This window comes from Pan paniscus, chromosome 1 (assembly GCF_029289425.2).
Source record: "Pan paniscus chromosome 1, NHGRI_mPanPan1-v2.0_pri, whole genome shotgun sequence".
Classification (NCBI taxonomy): Eukaryota; Metazoa; Chordata; class Mammalia; order Primates; family Hominidae; genus Pan; species Pan paniscus.
Window position 1 is genome coordinate 33,201,242 of NC_073249.2, and position 25,081 is coordinate 33,226,322.

The 25,081-nt window shown below is 35.3% G+C and overlaps 1 protein-coding gene across 1 annotated transcript in view; it reads left to right on the forward strand.

Moving 5' to 3' along the window:
- Positions 1-25,081, forward strand: part of USH2A (usherin) — an 800,680-nt gene that overhangs the window by 219,838 nt on the left and 555,761 nt on the right. Inside the window, exons 17-20 of the mRNA XM_003814150.6 lie at positions 3,473-3,967; positions 5,009-5,278; positions 6,871-7,040; positions 13,213-13,357. Coding sequence (XP_003814198.3) covers positions 3,473-3,967; positions 5,009-5,278; positions 6,871-7,040; positions 13,213-13,357 — 1,080 coding nt within the window. The remainder of the gene's footprint in view (positions 1-3,472; positions 3,968-5,008; positions 5,279-6,870; positions 7,041-13,212; positions 13,358-25,081) is intronic.

Genomic DNA, 25,081 nt, shown 5'->3' on the forward strand with positions numbered 1-25,081 from the left:
TATAGAGACAGGATGAGAAAACAGAAGAGAAGATGACAGGCAACTGTTTTTATAAGGCTCTTAATATTCTTAATGCGGTAGTTTCCCCTTATCCATGGTTTTGTTTTCTGCAGTTTGTTACCCATGGTCAACAATGTTCCAAAAATAGGTGAGTCTACAGTACAATAAGATGTTTTGAGAGAGAGAGAAAGACCATATTCACATAACTATTATTGTGGTATATTGTTATAATTGTTCTATTTTATTTTCAGTTATTGTTGTTAATCTCTTACTCCACCTAACATAAATTAAACTTTATCATAGATATGTATGTATAGGAAAAAGAACAGTATATATACACACATATATATATGTATGTATATATATGTGTATATGTGTATATATATACATATATGTATGTGTATATATATATATAGTTTAATACTATTTGTTGTTTTAGGAATCCACTGGAGATCTTGGAATGTATCTCCTGTGGATAAGAGGGGACTACTATATTCTTTCCTGGAACAATAGATCAAATATGTATAGAAAAATCATTCATGTGTTTAATAAAATTTTGTTCAGTGCTTATTCCAGACCAGAAACTGTATCAGTCATTAGAAATACAAAGATGAAAGGAATAGTTCTCCTTACTGAGTGGGGAGACATATAAGTAAACCATAGGAACAACAGAATATATAAATGTTGAAGCAGAGTAAACTTGGGGTGTTAAGGAAGCACACGGTGGCTTGGGAGGTGTAGGAAATGTAACCATGCCTGTGGTGGCAATGATGATGATGGAGAACCACTGAAAGTTTCCCAGTAAAGAAAGAATATAAGCTGAAATAGCCAGATACTGTAGTTGAGGAAGCGTGATGGTCATGAAATAAATTTTGTATTAAAAGAAAATAAGGTATATTCAGCAATCATGGGCAGTTCCATGTAGCTTTGGTAAGTGGTACAATGGGGGAGTGCTACAAACCAGGAGGGTATCAGCCAAGATCACAAATCAGTGCTGAGCCAAGGACTGTAAATGTTATTCTGAAAATGCAGAAGTCTGTAGTAACAGCAAATTTTCAAACTCAGCATTAAAGATCCGTACCCCAACCAAGGAGAGCAACTACCTTGAGATAAGCACTCTTTTAACCTGAGTATTATTTTTTTGTTATGGATCATTAATGGATATCCTATTCATACCCTTTCAAATGCTTTTATATCTTTCACACTATAAATTGCCTTATATGATATTCCTACACAAATGCATATTTCCATCCCAATTCTATCTGATTCTAATTTCTTATTAAGTAGACTGCTCTTGTATAATACATTCTGATCTATTAGGATTATATTCCACTTTTCAGATGCTACAAACATTCAGCAAGTACTGTACTTCTTTTAATTGTCATCAGGTTATAAGTCTTCCAACTTCCAGTTCAAGCTTATGCCAGACAATCTTTTGGAATATTCAGCACTGAAATTTATTTTTGTCTTTTAGTTTTTGTCTTTTGGCATGTTAAATTATTTTCCATCGTTGTTCTAGCCTTCAGTGATTTTTCAAATTTTGTTAATGTTTTCAACAACCTTATTGTGGGATAAGGGTAACTTTAATCTAATCTAGTAAATATTTATTGAAATAACAATGAGCCACAGCTGCATGCTCTCTAGAAAGTCTGAATCTCAGCCCTAGGGGACTTCTCCAAATATGATCCTTCTTTGGGTGCTCTGCCTTAGCACTAAGGATGGTGACTTTCCCCTGTCTCTTCTATTCCTATATTCTTTAGAGTTTTCTGTACCACTTAGAAAGTAAAACCAGGCGACCTCTGGTACCCACGGTACAACTGAAAACAGCCACCAGAGAGAGAACTGTCTCACCTTCCTCGGCTCTATCAGGGTCATCTCTGATAAGACAGTGGCCCTCACCTGAGTCAGTGCCCAAGGTGCCCCCCACAACACCAGCGGAGGCCTCCTCCACTGAGCAGTCGGACCCCAGAGTGCTCTGTAGGAGCTGTAGACTGGGAAGAAGGGCCGGGTGCGGTGGCTTATGCCTGTCATCCCAACACTTTGGGAAGCTGAGGTGGGCGGATTGCTTGAGCCCAGGGGTTCAAGACCAACCTAGGCAAAATGGTGCAACCCTATCTCTACAAAAAATACAAAAATTAGCCGGGCGTGGTGGTGGGCACCTGTAGTTCCAGCTATTCTATTTGGGAGACTGAGGCAGGAGAATCGCTTGAACCCGGGAGGCAGAAGTTGCAGTGAGCCGAGATTGTGCCACTGCACTCCAGCCTGGGTGACAAAGCCAGACCCTGTCTTCAAAAAAAAGAAAAAAAGAAAAAAGACTGGGAATGCCTAGGTTTACACGATGGGTTATCACTCCAAAGAGTTGTGTCTTTTGTGGCCAATGGCAGATCCAGGAAAGAAATGAAAGTTGCCGATGGGGATAAATCTAGGCTGGGGGAGAGCAATATAGATGTGTATGGGAAACCCCAACCCCTATATATTGTAAATAGATGGACTAGGCTAAACGTTGTTGCTGTTTCAGTCTTCTGCAAACTCAGCTTTTCCACAATAAAGCTCTATCTCCTGTCGGAAGGAAGGAAGGAAGGGAGGGAGGGAGGGAGGGAGGGAGGGAGGGAGGGAGAGATGGGGGGAGGGGAAGGGGAAGCGGAAACACATAAATATGCTGGGACCATCATATTGCTATAGGGCACCCCTGCTTAATGGAACCCTCCTCCCATCTCCAATGCAAACAGCCCCATGGGGGAGCAGGCAGCAGCCACTCTGGTATTTGTGTGTTTCGCAGTCCTACAATGTGTTTCCTGTCCTTAGAGAACAAGGATTTCCAGCCATGTGCCTAATCACCTCCACTCCCTATCTTATTTTTTAAAAACCTCTTTGTAGCTGCTTCTCTTTGCCCTCACAGTCCTTCATGCATAGAAGTCCTGCTTATCTAAAACTTCTGTTGTGTAAATTCCTCATTGCTGATAACAAATGTCTCCAAAATTTAGCAGCTTAAAACAATAAACATTTATAATTTCTGTAGGTCAGAAAATAAGAAAATTTTCCATTCAAGATGTTGGCCAGGTGACAGATTTACCCCTTGGTGGTAGTTTACTGACCCTTAGTCTGGTGTGTTTAGTGTTTAACAAGCAAACCAGTTACATAGAGGAAACATAGTTACTTTTCTGTTTTGGAGAACCACAAGGACTTTCTCTTAGACCTTCTAACAAAAGGACACTATGAAAAGCAAAAGAAGAACTAAAACAAACATCTAAACATTCTTTATTATGAATGACACTTTCTTATACTCAATAATAAAAGCAATCAACCGGTATTTACATTATTTCAATTTTAAAAATATGAAATGTATCCTTAATCAAAAGAGTAGATTGGTATAGTTTATGTAATTAAATAATATGATAGGAAAGCAGTTAGCAATGATTCTTCACCAACTTGTGAAATGTAACTTTGTTTTTTTTTTTTCTTTTCATTTCAGGTATTCAATACTTCTTAGACACAGACCTGTTACCATATACCAAATATTCCTATTACATTGAGACCACCAATGTGCATGGTTCAACAAGGAGTGTAGCTGTCACTTACAAGACAAAACCAGGGGTCCCAGAGGGAAACTTGACTTTAAGTTATATCATTCCTATTGGCTCAGACTCTGTGACACTCACCTGGACAACACTCTCAAATCAATCTGGTCCCATAGAGAAATATATTTTGTCCTGTGCCCCTTTGGCTGGTGGTCAGCCATGTGTTTCCTACGAAGGTCATGAAACCTCAGCTACCATCTGGAATCTGGTTCCATTTGCCAAGTACGATTTTTCTGTACAGGCGTGTACTAGCGGGGGCTGTTTACACAGCTTGCCCATTACAGTGACCACAGCCCAGGCCCCTCCCCAAAGACTAAGTCCACCTAAGATGCAGAAAATCAGTTCTACAGAACTTCATGTAGAATGGTCTCCACCAGTGGAACTAAATGGTAAGAATCCAAGGCCGAGATTCCCCTTTTTGGTCAAGACATGAATGAGAATCTATTGTAATTGTGCAATTAGGAATTTGGCAGTTGTATTCCTTTTTATAACTGCACAATATAATAATTGAGAAACAGTTTCTAAAGATATAAGATAGTATTTGTCCTGGTTAGTGGAACAAGTGTATTTCTTCTAATCTAATAACAAATTCCATTCAATTAAATTGCCCCTTAAAAGGCTGATATTATCTTTGCTCTTAATGACATCTGCCATAACACAAATGATGTTTATAATTTGAAACTCACTTATGAAATGCATTATATTTGACTGTGTCACAAGTTAGGGCACCCACAAGCAGTACATTTTCTCTTCTAAGCAAGAAAAAGATATAAAATAATACAAAAAATATGTATATAAGCTAACTGACTCCATTAAGTTAATTTTTGCATTCATGCAATTGAACCCTTGGTTATATAGGCCAGACACACATTCACAGATTTTTAATCATTTATATCATGTACATATTATAGCAAAATCTTTCTTTAGATTTGTAAAGTTATTTGGTAAAACTGGGTAGAGATTGACTATAACATTTATGCAAACAGGGCTTATGTTAAACAAGTTAAATTAAAACCTCCAAATTTGAAAGGATACAGACCGGAGCTATAATGATAAAATTCCCCAAAAGAACTGGCCATTCTTAACAGAAATTGTGAATATCAATTCTGAAAAAGATTGAATTTACCTATGATAAAGTGTAGTTATTTTTTGTCTATGTGTTATCCATTTTGGTTTGTTTTCCTCATGAGTATGCCTTTAATAGTATTTTATACATTCATCTATATATCAGTTTGTTGTCTTCTATGTACCTGTCATCTAGATTACTAAACTACTAAATCACTACATTTTGAGTGCTAAAGAAATTGACAGTAATCTAATTAGAAAGACAATGAATATCCAGCACTCTTTAACTGACCTGTCCCTACCCTACCCCTAAAGTAACCCCTTTGTCTGATGAGTTATGTAGGTTCACTATTTCATTTCTCTAGGAATAATTATAAGATATGAACTATACATGAGAAGACTGAGATCTACTAAAGAAACCACATCTGAGGAAAGTCGAGTTTTTCAGAGCAGTGGTTGGCTCAGTCCTCATTCATTTGTAGAATCGGCCAATGAAAATGCATTAAAACCTCCTCAAACAATGGCAACCATAACTGGCTTGGAGCCATACACCAAGTATGAGTTTAGAGTCTTAGCTGTGAATATGGCTGGAAGTGTGTCTTCTGCCTGGGTCTCAGAAAGAACGGGAGAATCAGGTAAAGATCAATGTTTTATATTCTACTTTTAAAACCTCTGAATGCAAATGTTTCCTCAAATTAAAGTCAAAGTACTGTGAAAGTACATTTTGAAAAGCAAGAATTAGAAACTTCCATAGACCAAGGAAAATTTTCATATATATGGATTTGTTACATAAACAACTCAAGGTCATAAAGTACTTGCAGCAAGTTCTAGGGGGCAAAAGTAAATGCTTTAGTTATTAATTCATGGGGTGAAAATGGCTTAACTATAGTTATAGTCTTCTGGGAATGTTTGTCAAAAATAGCATTTGGTTTCCACTCCTGAAGTGGATTGGACATATGTCTCATCTTGCTCCATATACAGCATAATTTATGTTCAATGAAAGAGATAACTGTCACCAATTCCACAAATTTGTCTTTGTTTTTATTTATCTTTCCAAAATAAATAGTTTAGATACTAGATTGTACATAATGACAGAATCGTGGACATCAAAATCTATAATTCACAAGTGTGCTTGTAAGCAGTTGGCATGATGATAAGGAAGGAGGACAACATATCTAAATTTTCTGGATTATCTTCATTAAGGCAAAAATTTTTAATCCTCCACTTTATTTTTTATATTAAAACACTTCAAATTTCATGAGCCTTTAAGAAAAAAAATACACTTTTGTTATGTGTTTAATCTGTAGATATCAAAGAAACCCAAACCCTGATCTAAACTTGACCTGTTAGGAATATGGAGGATGAGGGTAGCTTTAGGTTGATGTCCAAGGGAATCATTTCATGAATAAAATACGCATTGTGCTTGAGCATCTCTTAATGACTACCAGCCATCTTGGACAAATAATAGAGCCATGATAGCACAAGTGATGAGGCATGGCATTCTGGAAGGGGAAAATCAAGGTCAGAAATGAAAAGTAATGGGTGAAACTGCAATACTGGTCCCTCGTAATCTCATGGGTCACTAGCTAATGAAAGTGCAATGAGTTCCTTTGATAATACACCTTTGGTTAGCACATTTAAAATCCCTGTAACGAGCTCAGGAGTGGCAGGGGGGAAAGGGAAATGCATGTGTATGTAACCTGAACATTTCAAGAAAAATTTAACAAAAACTTTGAGACATTCATTGGGGTTATTTAGAATGCTTTAGGTTTACCTCTTTCTGAAGAATAATATTCAGCCAGCTGCATTGGATTGGCTCAATGACATATTTCCCTACATGGGAAATCCAGTACATCACCATGCATTTTTCTGAACTTTTTGAACTGAGATGTTCTATTTTTGTGACGTTTTTTAGATACTCGTAAGACTTATAATTTCCTATCTGTCCACTTTCCTATCTTTATGAACACGAGCAAATTCCTATGAGATTTTTATTTTGCAAGTAGAAAGTAGCTGGTAATATGAAGATGGAGAATATACTTTCAGATAACATTTTAAAAAGTGAATACCTTTTACATATACCAGCATATTCTTGGACTTTTTCAAAGCAGAATATTTTAAAAGGTAAAGGTATTTCAGAAACTAAATGAATGTGTGAATTCAATTTAAAAATATATAGGGACGACATTCATTGTTTTGATGTTGTTGTTATTGTTCTCATTGATAGCACCTGTATTCATGATCCCTCCTTCAGTCTTTCCCCTCTCTTCGTACTCTCTCAATATCTCCTGGGAGAAGCCAGCAGATAATGTTACAAGAGGAAAAGTTGTGGGGTATGACATCAATATGATTTCTGAACAATCACCTCAACAGTCTATTCCCATGGCGTTTTCACAGGTATTGTTATTTTTAACTAATGTCCTTTCAGAATTGGCTTAGGGCTTCATTTGGACATTTTTTGAGTTTGCAGAATTCTGTGACAGAATTCTCCCTCTATATTGATTAAATGGGGCATTTTTTCTTAATATAATATTATGTGTACAAGCCTCCCTCTTTGTATGTCACTTGTATTTTTCCAGTATAATCATATATTGAAACTAAGTTGGTATAATTTATTTCATAAGACTTGTTTTTTTTCCATTTATCATGTATCCTTAAATATTTTACATGAAGTTGACTTTCATTAACTGTGTACTATCATGTTATTTGGACACACAATAATTATTTAACCAGTCCACACTCAGTTGATATTGTATTGTATTAATTCTTTTGGAAATATAAATAACATTGATAAAACTTCTTATATGTACATTTCATATACATTTCTACTTCAAAAATCTGAAGAATTGAATTTATCACAGCTTATAACAAAATGAATTATGAATATGTTCAAAGTTTTGAATATACAGTCATATATTGCCTTCTAGTAATTCATCCCCCAGCTAGCAGTAGTGAGAATAATTATCATAGCTAAAAGTTACTGAGGCTTTACTGTGTACGTGAACTAATTCATCTGATACATACAGCAATCCTAGAGGATAGGAGGCTCTTGTTCTCCCCAGTTTACAGTTGTGGCTGATATACCTCTCTGCCCATTTTACCAGCATCCAGGTGGCCAATAGCAGAAGGTGATGGTAGGATGTCAACCGAACAAGTTCTTCTGTGTATTTGGCTGTTCAGTGCCTCCTCTGAGAGAGATGCTCTTCTCTGGGCATTAGCATAAGATAAAAAGATCTTTACACTTTATACCTACTCCCATAGATCTAGCCACATTTTTCTTTCCATGAATTCCTAGTTCCTGATCCTTCCGTCTTTTTTTTTCATGCCCTTGGCCAATATTTCCAAGCCACTGCCATATTGTCCAGGTACATTTTACCTTGAGACACGTCTCTTTCCACACAACATGGGTGACCAGGTGAACTGCCTGAAGTTCTGCCCACTAAGAGGATTTCTTCGCTCTGCCGTTTCACAGGGTCATCTCTGACAAGGGTTATAGAGCAACAGCTACCATTTTAGACTTGCAGCCACATACCAAGACATCCTATCTGTAAACTAAATTCTGCTTTTTTTCCACATTCTTTCAGCTCTTAAGGGACCTCCCATGGGTCATAGGTATGAGCTGACGTTGAGCCACCAGTATAAGAATGGTGGATGTCATGGGGGCCTGAACCACCTGCTTGCACAATGTATTACGGCTTTTGGCTCTGCTTATACCCAATCTCAGACATCCACTTCCATTTTATGATGAATTTCTGTTGGGCCCTTCTAACCTCAAGACTTGGCTGAGACAATTCCAAGATTATAAAAAAGTAGCTCTAGCTGCATGGCTATTTGGTGTTCCATGACCAGATGTTCTGTTTTTACTGAAGCCTGAAAGCATGCTAGGGCCATTTAGCAAATGGTATATAGTTTCCATTACATGTTATGCCTTTGTTCCAAGCTCTTGGGGTCTATCTGCCCTGTGATTCTCTTTCTATGTGTGCCTTGCAACATTTTTTCCCACAATGCTTACCTCTAGTGCTGTAAAAATTACTACACGTTATGTCCCAAGTGGCTCATCTGCCTGTACCACAGGCTGGACCTGGTGCAGAGCCCTTTCCGCCTCTGGGATGCACTCAAAACTGGCAGCATTCCATATTACTCAGTAAATTTCTCAGAACAGTATTCTCAAATGTGGAATATGCTCCCTTCAGAATGTGAAGAGGTCAACTAGACATTTTGTTTCCTTCTTAGTGGTGGTAGAAGCAAGGTGCAATAATTTGTCCTTTATTTTGGAGGGGACATCCTAGCATGTCTCAGGCCACTTGAACTCCTAAAAACTTCACTGATATAGCAGATTCCTTAATCTTCATAATATTGCTCTCTCACTTTCTAGAACACATATGTCTTACTTCTGCATACCTACCATTTCTTGCTTATCTGATTCATTTAATATGATGCTATTGATATAAAGAATACTGTCAAGGTGGCGTTTATAGTTTGTCTTAAATTGGTGATTAATCACCCTCAGATTTCCTTTGTCTTTCTTCAGTGCATTGATGGCAACCAGCAAGATCCATGCATTGTCCTTATAATTACTAGTTTCCCCAGAGTAGTCCTTGTAATTACTAATTCCACCAAACCAGTGAATTACCTTCTACTGGTAACTCTTCGCAGTTCACCACTAATGGAAGTTTAAGCATTGCACCACTAGGGCATGCTGTGGACTGTTAGTACTCTACCTGCTGTCTATGATGAGATCATTGTAAACCAGCGAGTGGATGATGGAGCTCCAAAATATCATTTTAGAGTCTCCTTCCTAGGGCCAGTCCTGTTACGACTATCTTAGGGCAAATTCCCCCGGAAGCAGACTCTTGGTAGAGGACTGAGTACAGGAGGTTTATTGGGGGAACTCTTTCAGAAACAACAAATGTGAAGTGATAAATTATGTAGGATTGAGCAGCAAAGAAGCTGAACTGTGATGCAATAGTGGAAGCAGCCTCAGCGGATTCCGTGGGTAGTTCTGGAGCTGAAATGACCCTCTTAGCTTATCTCACATTAAGCTAGGAAGTCAGACCTTTGTACCCTAGAGTATTTGTGTCCTCGGGCTGGTGTAACAAATTAACATAAACTGAGAGTCTTAAAACAACGGAAATTTAGGTGTTAGTACAGCCAGGTCCCCCACAGGCTCTAGGAGACAATTCTTCTCTTCTACCTACCTGTGGCTCCTGGTGTTCCTTGGCTTGTGGCAACATAACTCTAATATCTGCTGCCTCTGTCTTCACAAGTCCTACTCTGTGTCTCTGTCTCCTCTGGGTCTGTGTGTCCATCTCATTTCTCCCATAAAAATACCAGTCATTGGATTTTAAGCTAACCTGAAATCCAGGATGACAACTAATTAATTATATCTGCAAAGACCTTATTTCCAAATAAGGTCTTATTCTGAATTTTTGGGAGACACTATACAATCCACTACTAATAGGTTTGCCATTTTTTTCTAAGCCTTTTTAGGAGACAGAATGTATGTACAACACACAATTTTGTTTTCTATACTAGATGAAAAAGAAGAGCCAATAAATAATTTATGATTACTTATTTTTCATTAATCTGTCTACGTGTTCACTCATTTGCAACTATCTCATGATGAAAACACAACTGGCATAATATATATATTTTGACTTAAACAGGTTAGTCTACCAATCTGGTATACCATGGGATTTAAGGTAAAGTTAGTTGTAACTTTCATGTGGTCTTTGCCATGTTGTATCTCATTTATACTCGATGTTTTATTTTGTTGTTTTTACTATTCTTTGGCTTTATAAACTATTCTTTCTTTGTGAAACACAGTTTTGATTTATCTATTACTTATATCATAGTAGTTGTTCTAAGAAAAAAATAAGGGGAGAAATATTATTTATAAAATACAGCCTTAGAAGTCAACCTGTTTGTTCATATTCCACATCTCCCAATTATTAGCTGTATCACACCTCTCTCTGCTTCTGGTTTTATTCATCTGTGAAATGGGAAAACCATTTTTGCTCACCTACCTGCTTAAAGAGCCTGATAAATATTGACACATTATTATTAGTGATTATTATTAATGGTGTGGAACTACATTATACTTTATAAACTAGCTATCGTTTAATGGGGCAGGAAAATAAATATTTTTATTATTGTTGTTGTTATTTAAAAGGCTGTTCCTTATGGCTGAACCGGAATAAGGACATAGATATATCACCTTATTCTCTTTTTTATTTTTATTTCTTTGAGACAGAGTCTCGCTCTGTCACCCAGGCTTAAGTGCAGTGGCGCAATCTCGGTTCACTGCAATCTTCTCCTCCTGGGTTCAAGCAATTCTTGTGCTTCAGCCTTCCAAGTAGCTGGTACTACAGCTGTGTGCCACTACACCTGACTAATTTTTTTTTTAATTTTTATTTTTAGTAGAGACAGGGTTTTGCCATCTTTGCCAGGTTGGTCTTGAACCCCTAGCCTCAAGTGATCCACCCGCCTCAGTCTCCCAAAATACTGGGATTACAGGCATGAGCCACTGCACTGGGCCTACCTTATTCTCTTTTGAACTCTCTCTCCAGTGCAAATATTCTCTGTTCAAGGAAATGAAATCAAAAGTAGCAGAACGAAGTCCAATTTTTTACCTTCTCAATGATTAAATTTGTATCTGAACTGACCTGAGTATGTCTTATTATAATCTTTGTAAATAAATAGCCAAAATTCCCAGGGAAAATCTACTATAAAAATAACTAGTAAGAAACGTTTGCCTAAGAATGAGACAGGGGGGATACGTAAAAGTGGTGATGATGTAGGATTCATTGTGGGGGATCAAGCTGCTGTAGAATTTTTCCTACCCCTTTGAAGACTTATTTCATGAAAAACTTTCAATTAGATAGATTTTATAAGACTTATAAATTGACTCTATGTACATGATAAAGACAAAGTCTATCCAAGTGATAATTTTATGCTGCAAGTTCTGGGGCCAATAATGTATTTTTAAAATAATGTAATTTATAATAATCATCTGTAGAGAAGGAAAAGCCTTTTCAAAATAAATATTAGTGTAGATTTCTTCTTGTTTTATTTCATCGTGGGTTCTTGCTACAAAGAATATTTTGTTTAAAAAATAATTGTACTTCCTAAATTAAATAAGAAATAGCTTCATGTACTTTATCCTAAAAACAATACCATTTTCTAAAAATTTACATTGAATTCTACCAGGATTATTCTAAAAGGGATGAATATTAGAGCAGTATTCATAAGTTTAACTCAGTTCAAGGTTTATTTTACTTAGAAAATGTTAAATCACATTTCACAGAAAAGTTTGTGTCTTCATTACATCAATAATGATTTTAAAATTAGAAAAATAAAGAATTACTTGGTATTTGATGTTTTTCTTATTTCAAAATGTAATTGCAAGGAAATGGTTTTAAAGTTTTAAATTTAAATTATTCCTAGAGTTTTAGAATCTTTAAAACCACCTTTATTTCTGAATGTTATTGAAACACTGTATTCTACATTCCAATCTCACTGCTTTTTAGAACGACTCATGTAACTTACGAAATTTTAAAGTCAACACCTAGGCAAATATTCCAAATGAATTTTATTTTACCCCTAAAGAGAAAGTCTCTAGAAAACTACTCCAAATGTTACTGAACTTTACATTTATCTGTATTTATATTTATGGAAGATTATTTTATATGATTATGTATCAGTAGCCCTAAGAAAATTAGTTTTGTACTCATAGTTACTGTCATACTCTCTGTTTTAATGACTTTTATTTTCTGAATATAATTTCTAGTGGCCTTTGTACCTACAACCTAAACAAATTTACATGGTTGCTTTTGATCACTTCAAATTATAATGACAGAACCAACTCTCAATGTTAATTGTTTAATAATTTATTTATGGACTGTGAGTTTCCTGTCAGTCTTCTTTGCTCAAATCTGCTATTTTCATTTGAAATTATATGATAAAGATAATATTTCAAATAACGTAACTGTTTGATCTCATCTTTATATGTTTGTTTATATAAGAAAGATGATGGAGAATTGACTTAACGTGGATGCTCAGTAATATGCTTAATGTTTAATTTTTTCCCCTTTTTCTTCTGTGACTTTTTTCATAAAGAAAATGATAGTATTGATTTAACATAGCAACGGCATTTCTTTCTGTCCTAGCACCATCAAATAGCTTGGGTATTACTGCTCTGGGTTACTTTTGGCCAAGCCCCATGGCTTTGTTTGGACTTTATCATGATAACAATGACAATGTCACCATCTTTATCTCTACCATTGGTGACAATAACCATACCACCATGCTGCTTTATGAGGCAATAACTTGGTTTTCTCATTTATCCACTCAGGAACTGGATTATTACCTCATAAAACAGTGTGATTGTACAATAATCAATTAAATCCTGGCTTGTCGAGACTCTTCAAAAAAAAAAAAAAAAACCCTTTTCCTAATGGTGGTTGGCAATAATTCCCTCTGTCTGAATTCATGGAACTTTGACTGCCAAGGTTATATTTTCACACTGATTACCTATTATCTTTCTTTCTTTCTTTTTTTTGCCTTGAAGCTGTTGCACACTGCTAAATCCCAAGAACTATCTTACACTGTAGAAGGACTGAAACCTTATAGGATATATGAGTTTACTATTACTCTCTGCAATTCAGTTGGTTGTGTGACCAGTGCTTCGGGAGCAGGACAAACTTTAGCAGCAGGTAAGCAAGTTTTAATGGATATGAAAAATTTGTTGCCTATCAAGAAAAAAAACTTATAATATTCAACACCTTCTCTACTTGAGACTTTATATTTGTCTTCTCCTCCCTCACTAACCCTGATTGCTTCTTACCTTGACAGTTTTAAACAACAACAACCAAAACGTAACTTTAAGAGGTACCTAGGAGCTATGAGTTACAGCTGTGTCATAATAAGAAATATAATTAGTGGTAGAGTGACTCCACTCTACAACTAGAAATATATAGAAATATATAGAATATACAACTAGAAACATATACAAATATATAGAACTAGAAATATATAGAAATGTAATTAGTTGTAGCGTGACTCCAGGGCTTAACTACCAACCTGTGTCCTAGCAGTGTCCTGACAATTGTGAGAAACAATCAGGAAGCTTCTTATGAGGACGTTAGGATACCTCTTCCCTCAGTCCAGACATTTTTTGTAGGCTTGGGTCTACTCACTCCTGATCCATGGGAACATCTAGAAATTACTGTGTGGCCTGGTGTTATATTTGGCTTTCATGAAATAGGTAAATGTTTATCTATTGTTTTATTAACAAGAAGCTCTTAAGTTAATAAAATTTAAATAAAAGAATTGTTATTAAGTATAATCTTAGTAGAAATGGTTTGTATAATTTGTGCTTGCTTCATTCAGGACTAACTGGATTCATACAAACCTGATTACATGTATTAGTAAGACTTATAAAACCCAATTATTTAGCATTAATATATTTTCAAATCAGTGTTTTTCTGATTCTAGATAAAAGCTTAGTTTCCTGGTTATCTTTAAAGAAATGTCCATGTGTAAGAAGGTTAAGACACTCTGGATGAATTACAGATATTACAAAAATACATCCTGTAAAAACATTTCCTAGACCTCCTCCCCAAATCCCTTCATCCTATTATTAATAGGTCCAATTATGTAGGGTTTTTTTCCTGGTTCTGGAAAAAATTGCTTAGCTCAAATGATCTCATCCAAGTAATTTATTTTTTTCAAAATTTTCATTAATGCAAACAACTCTGAAATTCTACGAAATTATGGTTTACTAAATTTATAACTGAACACTTTGTATTTTTATGTGTTTTATAGATGTGCATTTCAGATGCATGAATACATTGATGGAGTACCTAGCTTGTACAAAACACTCTTCTCCTATAAAACTGTCTGTTTTTGTATACTGTATTATTAAAGGTTTACTGAATGCTGAATATGGACAGCAGAGGAGGACTCTATCTCCTTTAAATGATACAATTTCAGACTAGAAGACAAAAATTAAAATAAGAATCAGTCTTACAAGTTGGAGAAAGTAAAAATGGAGACAACGGAGGGTGAAGACTGGGTGTGTTATAGTAGGGGACATAGGGATCCCAAGCACGTGGCCGTGCAAAACTGGAATCACATCCTCTCAGGGTTGCAAAACATGTAAAAATAATCTAGTGTTACTATATAGCCAGTATCAATATATTCTTTGTAATATTCCCCCAAGTGTTCATCTAACCCATGTCTGATACCTTCAGTGTTACGGAAACTACTACGTCTCAGACAAAGCTATACCATCTTTAGATACCTCTTTTAAAATGTGATTTCTTAGATTGATCAAAAATATCTCCTAGTAACTTCTACTCAACATTCTTATTCTACTTCCTTGGGGGCTGTCGTTAACCTAATTTATCATCCTTCCAATAACATTTTCAATAACATTATATCCACCCAAGTCTTTTCTCCTTTAGGCTGCATATCATGGTGGTTCCCATCTGAACCTCATATGCAATAGTGTCTAGAGCTGTTATTAGTATAATTCTTGTAGATGAGATCTAGTCTGCCTTTTCATAGATATAAGCAAACTAAAGAACCTGAAGAGAGACATGCCCGTCCCTAGAAACTAGCTGGATCATGGAGATGGGAATAGAAGAGCAGGAAACATGTCTACAGAATGGAATCTGCCTGCCCTATGCATTAGTGATAACATCTGTGCTAATAGTATCCTCGTTGGTTGCAGTGGCAAAATCCTGTTGCATAAAAGATGATGTACCTGGTGCTCTGTGCAGCTCTCATTTTAGTTACTGGTGAGGCGATTAAAACGACTCCTGTCCACTGGCAGGATTGTGAAGTAAAACTAACTAGTCAGAGCCCTCTGAATCCTCTCTCTATTTTTTTTATCCTTAAAAAATAGAACTGGAAACTTATATTCGCTAAAAGTCATGTGATGTGAAAGTTAGTTGACTTACAAAAATAAGAGTTTATTCATATATGTGAGGGGAAAAAAATGGTTAGCCAAAATGCCAGGGTTTCAATCCGGGCTCTGCCATTGACTAGCTGTGTGACCTTATATAAATTATCTAACTTCTGTGCCTTAGTTTTCCAATTTATAAATAAGCATAACTTATTTGTAGGGTTCTGATGAGGATTAGAATTAGTTAATACATGTAAAATACTTAAAGCAGTACCCATCACAGTTCATTCTCAATAAAAATTATTGTCATGATTTTTATCATAATATTATATAAGACTTTTGTTAGTCACAGTATAAATGTTATGGAATTTCTAATGTTATCAAAATCAAGGAGAGTTTATTTTACAACTTTGATTTTCTAACATTATATATATATTTATAAAATATAAAATGGAGAGTTCTAAAACTAAGGATTGTATTGTGAAAATAAAACTTAGAAAGGCTTAAAATCTGAAAGCATTATTTATTATTTCTGTAAGAAGTATGTCATTCAGAATTATTATGCACATTTCAAAACTTTGCTCAAAAACAGCAAATTTCACATTTGTTGGTTGCAATGTAGAGTTAATAATGTGCCATAAATGTATTATTACTACATTTTATTGTGAATGCTCAATTCAGAACCATCTCTTGAGGGCTTACTATTTAAAGCACTGTGGAGGATTCTAAGATAATTATACTCAGCATTTGGGTTAAGGAGTTGAGATCCAACAGGTAGGATTAACACCATGGCGACATGTGCTAAGGGCTGTGAGAAAGGTGAAAAAAATGCTATGGGAAGGTAGAAAATGAGATAAATGATTTTGATTTGGGAGACTGAGTAGATACCTCATTAAAGGCTATTTCAGATAAACTATAAAAGAATGGTAAAGACTTTCGCAGACATTTACTGAGCACATACAATGTGCTAGTTTCTGTTTTAGGGGCTGGCACTGTTCCAAGTACTGATGTAATGAAAGCAGAGATTTATGAAGACTTCCCTGGTGGTAGAGTACACAATAGATTAGAAGAGGGAGTGTAATAAGAGTCTGGTAGACTTTTTTAAAAAGGCAATAAGAGAGTAAATCAGACGAGTAGAAGTGAAGATTGAAAGAAGGGAATGGAGTGACTTCAAGGAAGACAGACCTGGAAGTTAAGCAGTGGGAAGGATGGACAATGATAGCAAATATTGCAGCCCATGGTGGTGCCATTAAATAAAAGGGGAAAGATGAACAAAGAACAGATGGGAGAAATAAACTCGTGAGTTTATTTGATCATTTGATAGAAACACATCCATGCCAATTATAACCATCCAGGAGCAGAAACTGCAAATCTGGGGCTTAAAAATGATGCAGATTTTGTATTCATCTGCATATAGATGGGAGCTAACGCTATAGGTTATAATCAATTAGTGAAAGCAGAGAAAATGCAAAATGGAAGTCCAAAGAAAACACCTTAGTGAATATTCTATCCGGGAAGAAAGAAGAAAGGAAGAGTGAAGTGAACAGAGGTATGTTCAGAATTAGGAAAATAACTGAGAGGAAGCAGTATCAGAAAAGTCAAGGGAAGAGAGAATTCTAGAAGGAGAATGTTGTCTGCAGTGTCATATGGTATAGGGAAAGCAAGAGAAATGTGACCTAAAATGGATGCAAGGTCACTGGTGACTCTCTGGGGATTACCTTAATTAGCATGGTTGAAGCAGAAGCTGGAACATGAAGGATTGAGCAGCGGCAGGAGGAGATATAGTGGTAAATTTCAAATGTGTTTTTTTTTTTTTATTCTTTGCTAAAATTTTTCTTCTACCCAATTTTCATTCTTCAAAAAATTGTATTACCTTTTGTTTCCATATAAAATCCTTTCTTTTCTAAAGAAAAATTTATTTTAGTGTTTTTTTCTGGAAAAAATGTTTATTTTCTAATTCCTTAATATATTTTGTTAGAACTATCTGATTCGTCACCTGCCCAGCAGAAAAAGAAAGTCTCTTATATGACAAAAGTATGGAAAAATAATTTTACTTACAGTTGGGTTTATTATAAAATACATCATTTTTAGGGTTGTTCAGATCAGTGAAAATAAACTTATTTGCTTTTATTTGAATACCAGGAAAAAATTATAAATCCATCATCCTTTTTGCCTCCTTCCTTATTCAGTAGATGAATGTGTATTTCTAAATGTTTTTCCAAAACAAAACATCTGAATAGAACATATAGACATTAAATCATAGAAATACACTGCAGACCTATAATAAAGCCAGTTCTTTTGAATGGTCAACAATTTTGCTATAGGAGAGTAATAAAAGTTGACTCGCAACTTTGCTGTTCATCCTGCTCTGTTTTTTCTACTATTAACATTGCAATTTGGAGAGTATATATTATTCCAATGAATTCCAATGGATTTGTGGGAAATTTAACTCTTATGTCTAATAGCTCATATGAGCTCATTATCAGAGATCAATGGAAACGAGTGACCATTCAAAAATTTTGAAAAAGAGCACCACAAATTAGAAGTAGTAATTAGCCTTTTGGAAGCATTTGAATCATGAAAAGATATGTTGCCTCCTTAAATCTCGGTCTCAAAAATCAGAAAGATACTTGTGAAGATTTATCTTGCTGTTTCATTAAAAAGCTTGAGAATTATAATTAGCTCTCTCTTGTTTTAAACATTTTTTCAATTAAATATATGATTAGAATGGGTACATTTCATCCAGAGTATTGCACTGCTGCTTCTTTAGTTTCAATGCCTGTGACAAAGTCTGAGAACTGATTTGAGAGAGGTGTTCTCTCAGGAGCAGCTGCATCTCTCTCCATTGCAAAATCTTCAAGCAGTGTTATTAATGGCTTTGGAGTTGCTTCTGGGTGTATGAAGGTAATGAGTTGATGAACTGGGCCCTCTTAAAATCCTTGTTACACTTTTCTTTAAGATTCTCCTTTTAATCTGAGAAATTTGTGCATTTCCACCCATTGCAAATTGAGTTTAGTTTAAACGCTTCTTATGAGAAACTACTTTTGGAGATCCATTCCTGAAGGGACAATGTGATATTTCCCTTGCCTGTCATAAATTGACCTCCATATTACAAGCTTAGAAGTGCCCATCTCGCATAAAGCAAGTAATTAGTGTGCATTAAATTTTCTTTCTGAATGCAAAGTAAAATGTATAGGCTGTTTGTTGCTGGGTTGAAAACACACATTGTTTTGCATTCGGGTACGTAAGTCTTTTCCTTGTGAATAGGAGCCAGAGTGATTAAACAAGCACTCTTAATATGTTAATTTATAATTTTAATTACAACAATCTTGTATATATAGTCATTAGTGAATACTAATATAAATATTTTTCTACCTTTTTATTCATAATGCATAAACCAATCACCCAGTTACTTCTCTGAGGTTGCCTGTTTTTGTTTCATAATACAATCTTTGTTCTTAGTTATGAATGCATTTTGTTCATTCCTGTCTTCAATAATCCCTCATTAAGCTAGTCACTTTCTGCTCCATGCTAAAAAGGAAAAATTATCATGCAAATGTGGCATGCCATATTAAAAAGCACATTACCAAACACTTTTGTTGCTGTCCTTCAATTAGTTTCCCTTCTTTGAATTTAATTCCATTTGTTGTTAAACTACTGACTTGATGTATGGACTCATGAATCTGAGGCTGCTGCCAAGAAAGTGGGGAAAAAAAATCAAAGCCTCTTCGAAGAGCTGCAGAGGCGAGCTGAAATGAATTTGCTTCACCTTTGACAAGAACACTTGAACAGCATTGGAATCCTCTGATGATTCAACTTGGCTAATTATCCAATTACTTATTTCAAGAATAAAGGCACCATTTTACAATTAAGGAAGTGTAAAGTAGTCTGAGAAATTTGGTAATGACAGATGACTTAAGTAACTTCTAAGATAAACAGTATCTGTGCAAAACTTGTCCCACCAATTGTTTTCAGGCAGCAGTTGGTGTGTCTTAGCATCAGTGAAATCCTGAGTACACTGAAGGTTTTTTGTTTGTTTGTTTTGCTCTTTCAACAGAAATTATTTTACACTTGTAACCAACATGTCAAATTTCCATGGCTCTTAAGCAATGTTTAAGTTATATTTCTCTTGATTAAAAGCTTTTGGTTCAAAGCAATACTTTTTAATTGCCTAATGATATAAGTCAGTTCTTAGGAAAGAACCGCACATTTAGGAGTTCATTTGCAATATAACTGAAAAATTCATTGCATGGCAGTAAAACAATTTACTGTTAATTACAAGGAGAAGAATTTGCTGTAGCATGCTCACAGATTGCCATGAATCATGCAGCACTCCTAGAGATTTATAACAGATGTGTAAGTGGGATGAATTAGCAGGGTTTAATAACAGAGACACAAATCATGCAGACTTCAAGGAGCTTTAATTGATATACTAGAATGTGACGGGCATGAATCACTCAGCCATTCAACAGCACTGTAACATATGGTCAGCTCAATATGCCGCATCTTAAATCGGTTGGTGAGTCGTAGGTTGTCCCATATGGTGGAAGCAATATATTTTTCATGATTAAAAAAAATGCATCAATTTTTTAAAGAAATATGATTGCAAAGCATGTTTGTTATTGAACAGTCTTCTGAATGCCAAACTGCTTTTTTTAAATGCTTTTTTTTTTCTTTAACATGGCAGCTTCTCAAAATAAATAGGGGCTACTCCTTGTAATACCAGATCGCTGGAGGCATTATGAGAACCAAATCGGTGCTTGTTGGCACACTCGATCCACAGCAAGCCTATAGAAAAGCGCAGCTGATGATTGCTGTGATTGTCAGGGAAATCCTTCAGGCTGGGGCAAAACAAACAAATGAAAGGATGATGTCACTTTCAGAGAAGTTCAGGAATGCCCAGCTTTGTAAATTGAAGAAAATGAGTTGGATGAGAGATCCCTGCTTAGCAGGGTAAGAAAGTGGCTGTGATAAATAATACCATGACCCCTAAGGTAACAATTGGATGTAACATTTTATACTAACTTCTTAATTAAATGCTCAGTCCTTCAGGGGCATGTGAAAAGAAGCACTGGCTGGTCATCACATAGACGGTAGCACCAATTCCAAGTCATTCTTGAAGAATTATTTCAGTATCTGCAAACAGGTACCCTGTTTGAAGACTGGTAACTGGTAGTGTGCAAACATGTTTTTATTGGAACTGGGATCTGGCAGCTTTTGGAAAAGCTTTTGCTGCATTAGTAAATCTGACAGACTTGAAAAAGGAATATTGCAGCCTTAGAACTGTGGCTGCCAGAATTTAATGTCAACAATTAAAATTTATTTTGATCCTTACCTAGTGTTTATTACTGTTTGTATACACAACAGACCTTACTAATACAGAGATGCACTATTAGATGGAATTACCATCTGTTCAGAGTGAAATGCTGGCATCTGTCTTAGATGCTAAAACTAAAATGATATTATTTCTAACAAAACAAAATTAACTGCTTTTTACTCACCAACTTTAATTTGTAGTGTGTAGTTGTATCCAAGGAAAAGGCTTGATTTTGAACTATGTGATGACCTCTGTGGCCAGGTCTATATTTAGATATGTGACTTTATCAGGGGCTCTACTGGCCTTTTTGGCATATGAAAATGGCATGTAGAAATCACACTTTCAATACACAATTATAGCTTCATAATATACTATGTATCCTATAAGTCATTAAAACAACACAACCAAGCTATGTAAAAATTGACTGAATCAGAGAGACTCTACTATGCAAAATATTTTGACAGATACGCCCTAAAAAACTGCAAGGAAAGAAATTAAATAGGCAAAAAATCATCTGAACAAAGTTGCTATAGGTCCCACAGTGACACCTTTAGGAAAATACAAACTGTATCTTTCTTCTCTGTTAGACTATTTTAAATTTTCTCCCACATTGACATATATAAAAAATTTACATTCAGTGCCCCCTCCTTTTAATTTAAAGCCTAAGTATCCTATTAAAATAGGTCTTTAGCTTTTGGAAGTTAGAGAATTTGGAGGATCAAGGACAATGGTAGTTTCCATACTGATGTTAGATCAGTGACGCTACTTTCTGAGAAGCCAGACTTCTATTCTATATATCACAAAATAATAAATTGTGTCACACCAGCATTTAATGCATGTACACAGTGCATTAACTGTAACTGTAGTACATTTATTTGTGCTGGAGGAGACTTGAAAATGATGAAGAAATCGATACTTTGCTGTCAGAGAAGCAAGTGTTACGATGCATTTAAGTAGTTAATTGCATAAGCCCCATAAAAGCTTCAAGTTTGGGTAGCAAGGATGCCATAATTACAGTCCGAGCAACTACCTTTTATTAGTGGTGGACTTTAGGGAACGGTGGTTGCTGTCATCATTGCTGCTATATGTGCAGTTTAGAAATAATGGATCCTCTTCTCTCTTCATGTGTAGGATGGTAGTTTTGTGCAAATTATTGTGATCGCCAGAACAATAACTGGTTAAGGTAGTGTTTGTTCACCATGTTCACTGAACTTCTCTAAAAGCAGGGTTTTCTTTATGTCACAGAACACATAGACAAATCATATTTGTATGCCATGCTAAGGTAAAGGAACAAGGTGGCTGAGAGCTGAAGGGGATAAACCAGAGGGGCTCCTGCTGGCTTCCCAGGAGCAAAGGGGATCAGGATGTCTGGTACCCATTCGCGGCTTATGAACTTAGAAGTACTCTGTTAAATTATTCAATCAAAGAATTTTGAAACTGGAAGAGGTCCTAGACATAATCAAGCCTGTCACTCGAACAATTGAAGTAACCGAAGAATAGAGAGACCTAATAATGGTTTAACCAATGTTCCATAATCAGGGTCTTAAAGAGCCAATCTAGAGCCTACATTTTCTCCTTTCCAGATCTTCTAGTAATATCCTCTCCTGAAGGTGACTTGTCAACAAAGAAGAAAGTGGCAAAATATATTTTATTCTTTCTTCCCTGGTCAGATAATGGACAGTCAACAAGATGATGTTGAGTCATCCCTGAGAGTTTCGGAGGAAAACTTTTCCTCTTTAAGACACTGATTGGTGAGCAGCTGACTCTGCAGCAGTCTCTCTGCAACAGAGAAATCAGGGCTCATGACCTGGACTTCTTGTTTGCGTCCTGGTCCAGTGCCCTTTTGCAAGTGTTTTGGCCTAGCAGTGTTTGGCAAATGGTATTTCCTGGCATAGTTTTGCATTTCTGCGAAAAAGTCAAAATCATTTTCTATTGACAGGGTGCTTATTAAGAATGTCTTATGTAGTCTGCTCCCCACCCACCCCTGAAACATAGAAAAATTGTTTATTCTTAAATTCTTGTCATCATCATAGAAAGCTGATGATGCTTTAAGATATTGACACAGCCATACAGTCTTCATAGGGAAAAAATGAACAGATTCCTTAAAAACAAATGAACAGATTCCATTTTAAAGACCAGTACCTCAGAAAGAGCTTTGTTCAGCTTTTAATTCTTATCCTACGGTGCTCAAAATGCTACACTACATAAATTTTGCAAGTCTAAATGTATTCATTTGGATATACTACTAATTATGTTATAAAGTAATAAATGCTGCATAAAGAATGCATATTATAACATTTTATAAAAGAATATCTATACATCGAATAGATAGACAAGAAATTAGATTACCCCTATTAAAAAATACAAGTGCTATTTTAAAAGTACAAGAATTTTGTACTTTTATTCAAATAGACATTTTATTCTTAGAAATGATGGATAATGAACATTCATTTTAAACTTTGTATGTTATTCTTAGAAATAATGAATATGAAGATTCATTTAAAACTTTACATTTACAAGACAATTTTCTATGTAAATACAGATAGATTTTGAATATAGATGAATTGTATTCCTTAATCATACATAATTTGAAAGATTTGTTCTTGTAATGATAGCACCTTATATTTGTATAGAAACTTGTTTTGTAAAACATAAAGCAAATATGTATATTGTTGTAGAAGCAATTGTTGTCAATGTATGTCACTGAAAATGTATCCTCACGTTGCAGATGGGAAAGTGGAAGCAGATATAAGTGTTAAGGGATTTTTCTAAGATCACACAGATTTAGACATTAAAAAGTGAAATATAATTTTGAAAAGTCTACCAAATCCCTTTCATTATTCAGTGTTGTCTCTTAACGAACTGTTTTGTAAATTAACAAATCTTTAAAAGTCATATCTACTTTTACCTATAGTTCCTTTTCCTTGAAAATCTGATGAATAATTCATCATTACCCCAATCTCTTGGTGATTCTATGTGCATGTATGTGTGTGTGTTTAATGGTTCAGAAGTATCTATTTTTCTTCTTATTCTACTTGTGTGTATGTGAGACCAGTCTAGTTTAATTGATTGACAATTTCACTTAATTCCCCCTTCCAGCCTTAGAAGAACTCTGAAAAGAATAACTCAGTAGGATGTTCACCCTTTCAAACAGGCTTAGTTGACTCCTCCATGTGAAACTGTAAAACACACCTACTGGGATGTTTTTTGTTTTGTTTTTCTTTTAAGCAAGAGAATAAAAAATGTACTCTAGTTCTATTCATTCTCAGGAATTGACTTCTAAAGGACAGTCCCATTGCTTGGTGGAATAATTCCTCTGGGAATCAAGAAGTGCTCTACTACTTAAAGTTTAAATGGTAAACATTAACTTTAATGGACTCTCAAGAATTTCCCTATTGATTAGAATCACTTTGCCAAATTTAAAAAAAAAAAAAGTGTGCTCGAATTTTCAATAATTATTACACAAAAACGACAGAGTTGCCAGAATTCCTTTTGTTTAGTTTTGTTTCCTATTACTCTTAATCTATATTCCTGTTTAAGACGTAATTTTTGGATTATGCTACTGATGGGGGAAGGAATCTGATTTCTGTGGTGGTGCTGAGCTTCAACATTATCTCCATTGAGTTGAGTGGTTGGAGTAAAGTAGAGATGTATCAACTTTCAAACAAATGGGACCTGGAGAAAGGCTGCTTTCAAACAGCAATGAAACTCTTCAGCTTTTAAGAAATATAGGAGGCGTATTCATACTTCTTCTCAACATTTAGTTAGAATGGAAATCCTATCCTCAACACACCACATATGTATAATTTGTGATTCTCTATCTACATCTTTGGTGTCCAGTATGGTAGTCATGAATCATATGTGGCTATTTAAATTCAAAATACAGTTAATTAAAATTAAGAAATTTGAAATTCAGTTTCTCATTCTCACTAGCTGCATTTCAAGTGCTCAATAGTCTTATTATAAGGCTAGTGGTTACCGTATTAAACATTACAGTCCTAGAACATTTCCTTCATTGGAGAAAGTTCTATTGGACAGTAGTGGTAAAGTAGTTTTTGGCTATTGGATATTACTAGGCTAGTAGTTTATGAAACTAAAAAGTTCAGGTTTCTGTGTCCCAAAACCCTAGGGAATCTAGCAAATTTCAATTTAAACATTATGTAATTTGTTCTCCATTGCTTCCCTGAGCCCAGGACTAAAAAATCTTTGGCA